Raw genomic sequence first — 6,266 nt, 5'->3', positions numbered from 1 at the left:
GTTCTGGGGCTCTGTGGGTTGCAGGCTGATTTTGTAACATCTCTAAGCTCAGCCTGGAATCGGGAGGGTAGAATAGAGGTTTTGGAGTGCTAATATCAAACTCTTTACAAAGGACCTTGCCTAGAACGGCTGAAGTACTCTCTATGTTTTCCTAGTGAATTTGACACATTGTCTGATATAGAATGTACGGCACTAACCCTCTGTATGATGAAAAGCATGAGTAAAAAGACCTTCCTGGGTTTTTTTACTGTCTTCAGCATTATAGCAGGTTGTTTGGTGGTTGCTTTTTTTTTTTTTTTTCCAGTTGGGATGAAACTCATTTTGGGAAGATGGGAAGTTACTACGTTAATCGGACCTTCTTCTTTGATGTCCACCCCCCTTTGGGGAAGGTAAACTGCTCTTCTGTTACGTGTTTTAGAAGCCACAGGACTGGGCCAACAAAAGTCTTCCCCATCCTTCTGTCTGCAGGATGTGATGAACACCAGTACCTTTCCTAACTGTTGTAGGCAGATTACCATGATGCCGATTTCTCTATTCAGGGCCTCAACTTGCATCTCTTCTCCTTTATGAAAATGTTTTGAATATGGGAAGACAGTATTGCATGTTGGGTATTTGAAAGGCTTGACATTAAAAAAAGAAGATGGCACTTAAGTGGCTTGTAGGGAATAGTTAATAGAAGCTTACAGTTCAAAGGAACCAAACAGCTCCTGATAGATTGTGTGTAAATGAGACTCCTACCACAAAAGACTCTGAAAGCCTTGACTTGCTATTCTGTAATCAATGAACTTGTTCCAGCAACAGTGTTCAGTATTGATGAACTCCTGCCTCAGAAATACTATCTTCCTTTCAGGCTGAGTATCCTTAAACTATAGGAATAGGGAGCTATGGGCGAATCTACAGACTCAGAATTCTCTGCTGAATCCCACACCTAGTATTTGAGCTTGTAGTCGTCCTTATAGTCGGCAGCCAAAGTCCTTTTGATCCCTTCTGGTTTTGCCTTTAGACAAAGGGCAATATGTATGTGTATGAATTCTGTACATAACCTCTTGTTTGGATTATATGTCTGAATTAAGTAGATATCTTGTGGATCAGACTTGGCTTCTATAAAAATCTTACGTGCTGCTATCTTGGATACTCCTTCCTCCAGTGCCATTTCCCTGATCAGCTTTTTCATTTTTCCTCTGCAGATGCTGATTGGACTTGCTGGCTACCTTAGTGGATATGATGGTACATTTCCTTTCCAAAAGCCGGGAGACAGATATGAGCAGCACAACTATGTGGGAATGAGAGGGGTAAGGCTCTATAGGCTAGTATCAAGCTGTTTAGCTCTCCTGTGCTTTTTAGTACAGAGTGTTACATCATAAGAACAGCTCTCCTGGATCAGATCAGAGGTCTGTTTAGCCTTGTGCTTTGTCTTTAAGCCCCTTAGAAAGGTATTAGTGGTTGTATTGTGACTAAGTTTTAATGTCTGGCTCTGAGAGGCCAGGTGAGAAGGTACTGTGATTATTGAGGCCAACCCTTGCTGCTAATTAGTGGGACTGTGCTCCTGAGTGGGACAGATACTTTACCTGTTCTTCAAAGGCAACATTTGAGCTTGGGCTTCTGCTCACTCCATTGTGCCTGGCTGCTCTGCTGGAGAGCCAAGGATGTCAAAAAAAGCCCGGGTCATCTACTGCCACCTGCAGTTTGCCACCACCAGTGACACTGAGCTGAGTAAGCTGATGGAGCATGAGGGGGAAGTTACTATTCAGAGTGGTACTCTGTCTGAAACCCTGGCTGTACTATTGTCTAGGAAGACCAAGAGCTATAAAACTGACAGCAGATAACATAAAGCCAAAAAAAAAGAAACAGTGGCCAATTGAAAGGAGGATAAAAATTGGGAAGGCATATTTTCTTGGTTTTCTTTCCGGGTCTCCAGCAATTCTTGGTTCCAGATTTCCCCGAGCCAAAGGAGAAGTGCTAGAACCAGACACTGAAGATGCTGCTTTCTTTTGTTTTGATTTCTGTTCTTCCTCCTCCAACTATCCTCAGTCTCATTTGTGTAGGGGAGGTGATACTGGTCTGCTAAAGATGTAAGGTACAGGTGTATTTTGTTCTTAGATTTCATATTCTAATATCTTGTTAAAATAAGTTGAGTATGGTAGATGTGTAGTGCACCTACCTGACGTATCTTTTTAGGTATATCTGATGTAGTCTAGCAAGAGGATGAACAACTTGTTACTGACACCTCTAGAGACAGAACAGAGTAAGCAGCTGTCCTCTGAACAGTATCTTTGTTCATTTGGCTTTTGTCTGATCTTCTTAGTGAGTCAGTTCAGCTACTGCAGCACCTCCTGTTGTTGGCAGGTGTGGAAGATGAAAGAAGGGAAAAGGTGTGGGTGTGTGTTCACCTTGGAGAAGGTTGTAACTTCTCCCATGATCCTCTTTTCCTGCAGTTCTGTGCCTTCCTTGGCTCCTGCCTGGTTCCCTTTGCCTACCTCACGGTGTTGGAACTGTCAAAGTCACTGCCAGCAGCCTTACTTACTGCTTTCATCCTCATTTTTGGTAGGTGTTCCTACTACAGCAAAATTGAGCAGGTTAATTGTTCAGAGAATTTAATTTCCGGATTATTGTGTGTTACGTAGCCAGGGGATATTGGGGTTAATGTGAGGGGTTCCCAAAACCAGAGTAGTCCTGCTTTATAGATAATGAGGCTTTTTAATTGTTCGTCCCCTTGAGAATTTTACAGTCTTGTTTAGTTCATGGGTACTTGTGTTATGTGCATAACCACAGCATTGAACTGCATTTCACTTCCATTTTAAGAATTTTTGTAAGATGGATGGTCAGGGATGATTTTGCCCACTAGTGAAATATTGATGTCTCCCATATGAATTATAGAGGTACTTAAGAGCCTGCTGCATTACTGTGGAAGAGTTCACAGTAAGAAATTAATAAAGTTCCTTGTTGAATTGAGCCAAGTGGATAAATTAACATTGCAAATGGAGTTACTCAGATTCGGGTTTTGTGAGCACATACAGATATTGAGGCATGGACACTTAAAATATCCAAGTCATGTTCATTTTTTATAGGTAACATCTGAAAGATGACTTCTTCTGTAGCATGCTGTGGCACCATGCTGGTGCCTTAGTAGGTGTGTCATTGCTGTCTGTAACAATCTCCATCTGAATGTGTTAGCATCACCTCCCAAATGGTGTTTCACAGATAGTGTTGTACTGCCTGGTTTTTGTGAGGGTTTTTTGGTTTGTTTGTTGGTTTTTGTTTTTTTTTTTTTAATTTGTTACCCAAGGAGAAGTTGAAATGTTCTGATCTGCTTCTGTTTCTAAAATTTCCCTTGTTTGCCTTGTCTTGAGTACACTGAAGAAACTGGCTTCCTGCAATCTTAGATGCACTTTGGAAGTGCAAGCTTTTTTGACACTGTGTGTCTGTTCACAGATACAGGCTGTATTACATTGTCTCAATATATTCTGCTGGACCCCATTTTGATGTTCTTCCTCATGGGAGCTGTTCTGAGTATGGTGAAATGTAACAGCTGTGCGAATAGGTAAGATAAAGATGATAATTTTGTAAAACTATAGGTACTCAAGTTTCACACAGATAAGGTACTAGAACATGTCTGCCACTTGGTAGTCTGGATGGATGTCTGAGGTGAGATTGTTTCAGGACATTTGGAGGCAAAAGTGGCTCATAACAGGGAGAGAAATTTTTAGTGTGAGGGTTTGTGAAACTAGGGAGAAAGTATTGTGGCTGCTGTAAACAAGGAGAGAGACTTAAATAGATTATTTTAGCATGAAATGTCAGCAGAAATGGTGTTTGTGTAACTGCAAATCTTGAAAATGAACGTTAAAGCTTTTTAAAACTTGACAGCAGAGAAAGCTACTATAGGGTGTTGTAGGTCAGAGAAGGAGGAATGAAGGATGTTTGGAGCCTATTCAAGGCTTTGCTCCTTAATGGCAAGAATATTAATTTTTTTATCTTGAACCAGTCACTTTGTCTCCAGGCTGGAGAAACACAGCTTATCTGTGACTGTAATCCTATAAGCACTTATAAAATCCTGCTAGCTGAGGTGAATAATTTGTTGGGTTTATAGAAATTGGTACCAAAAATTTGAGAGAAATATAGCCAGGATGTTTCTGAATAAAAGCAGTTAAGTTGCTCAGGATATTTGCTGTAGACCCATCCAGAGAGGGATGGCGATTTATAGGTATTTTGATATGTCAAAAGGCTTCTTTGTGGCTGGGCCCCACAATGCACCCAGAATTCAAAGGCATAAAAGCTTAGAATATTGTGATATATATGAACAATTTGTGTTTCATGAAATGATCAAGAGCTGGTCATATCAGTCTTAGTGTGACTGCAGCAAACATGGCTAAAATGCAGCCTGCAGCATCATGTGGGGCCATCCAAGGCCATCCTCATCTACAACACATGCCCCAGGGAGGGCAAGCACTAAGTTACAAGGCAGGATTTGATCAGCTCTGTCTACCTTGACCTGAACTTCTTGTGTCTTGGAGCTAATTCTGTTTTAAAACTAGTTGATTTTATGCAAATTAAAAGCCAGCTCTAGCTATTGTGTTGCGTAGCAGGTCACGGGGATTTTGTCTAGCCAAAGTACAAGCGTCAAGGCATCAGGAGTCAGTAGGAAAAGTGTTTTAAATTCTGCTGTCATCTTTTCTCATATTTTCTTTGTGCTTCATTTTTAGTTTAGTTTGTAAATTGTTTGCTTTTTTTCTGCAGTTTTTGTTTGTGCTTTGGGTAGATGTTTTCCACTGTGGCTGTTCTGCTTTACGAAAAGCAGAAAGCAGGAAAAGCTGTTCTTTTTCTCCTGTTCTCCCCCATGTCCTTAGCTTTCTGGCAGATAGAAGCTTGCATTTTATGGACCAAAAGTCCTGTTTCTATTTTCAGGCCTTCCATGCATCAGACTTTCTTCACAGTAGTATTTTAGCTTATACCTGGTGTCAGTGTTCCTCTCCTTAAAGGGGAGATCTGGGGCTGCCCAGGCTTAAGTGTTGGCCCCTTCTGAAGCATTATCCTTGAATCATTCTAAAATTAATGAAAATATTATCTTTCTGTTCCTCATGGGCTCCTGAGAAGAAGACAGAATGTAATTTTGCAGGGTAGCCAATTTGGTGTTTGTTTTCCTGATTGCAGATGCCCATTCAAGTAGCCATTGTTTATGTACTGACCTGCTGTATCTGTCCCGCAGTCCTTTTTCTGCCTCCTGGTGGTTCTGGCTGAGTCTGACTGGCGTGAACCTTGCTGGAGCAATGGGGGTAAAGTTCGTTGGCCTTTTTGTAGTCCTGTTGGTTGGCCTGAACACAATCTATGACCTATGGGACTTGCTGGGGAACCTCAGCCTGTCACTGGTAAGTGTCAAAAACTTTTCTTTACCTTAATAAGGGTTTCTTTGTTTTGTTTTGCTTCCTTTTGCCTTTGTAATTCTCCAAGTTATTGGCAACCATGGAAATAGCCAAACAGTGATACTCTGTCTGCGGCAAACAGGGGCATCGGGGGTCGATGATCATTAAAGATGATGGTTATAATGGAAATACTATTTGCCGTATGTTTAAAAACCCCACATATGTTAATGGGATATATAATGTCATAAGAGTACAACAAAAAGGTTGTTGCTTTTTCTCGAGAGAAACTATTACCTTTCCAGTTGGATGAATTATATTTCGGTCTAGGCTAAAAATGCTCATTGGGAATGGCTGTACAATGGCCCAAAGCAAGATGTTGTCCCGCACTGTTACATGACATTCTTGAGGAGTACGTGCAGCCTGGCAGACAGGCGTGTCTTGCAGCACCTAGTTTACATAAACAGCGCAAGTTCAGGCTCTGCTTCATGAGAGTGCAGGGGCACAGGCTGCATAGCAGTAGCATGCTGTAGTCTATCAAAGAGACTACGTGCTCTGCAACTTGCACTCTCCACAGCCAGTCCTGAGGATGAAGGCAGCCATACGCTGCTTGATTTCACACACATTTAGTTCTCATAAGCTCTAAGAAACTTGCTAGTGTGTTTGGGTGCCCTGTTCTAATATACTGTGTTTTCTGTTTGAAGACTGTGAAGTCTAATATTTGGAGAAATACCTTGATGTACCATTTGTTGTCTTGCGACCAGCAGGAAAACAAATTCTTCAAGCACATCTTTTGAAAGGTGTTCAGTTCTCCTGTTGTCTCAGCCTCTTCTGAAGCTTGAAAGTTCTATATCTTTCACTTGCTGTTTTGTCCTGTTTGTCTCATAAACAGTGGGGGCTTGGGGGGGCTTT

At 41.5% G+C, this 6,266-nt stretch overlaps 1 protein-coding gene across 1 annotated transcript in view; it reads left to right on the top strand.

The window, feature by feature from the left end:
- Positions 1-309: 309 nt before the first annotated feature.
- The window catches only part of POMT2 (protein-O-mannosyltransferase 2), a 24,024-nt gene continuing 18,067 nt past the window's right edge, over positions 310-6,266 (top strand). The window contains exons 1-5 of the mRNA XM_010082179.1: positions 310-389; positions 1,188-1,292; positions 2,436-2,544; positions 3,433-3,541; positions 5,204-5,363. Coding sequence (XP_010080481.1) covers positions 330-389; positions 1,188-1,292; positions 2,436-2,544; positions 3,433-3,541; positions 5,204-5,363 — 543 coding nt within the window. The 5' untranslated portion in view covers positions 310-329. The remainder of the gene's footprint in view (positions 390-1,187; positions 1,293-2,435; positions 2,545-3,432; positions 3,542-5,203; positions 5,364-6,266) is intronic.

This window comes from Pterocles gutturalis, unplaced genomic scaffold, assembly GCF_000699245.1.
Source record: "Pterocles gutturalis isolate BGI_N339 unplaced genomic scaffold, ASM69924v1 scaffold17579, whole genome shotgun sequence".
Classification (NCBI taxonomy): domain Eukaryota; kingdom Metazoa; phylum Chordata; class Aves; order Pterocliformes; family Pteroclidae; genus Pterocles; species Pterocles gutturalis.
Note: the sequence above shows the minus strand (reverse complement) of the source record. Positions and strands in the feature narration are given on the sequence as shown.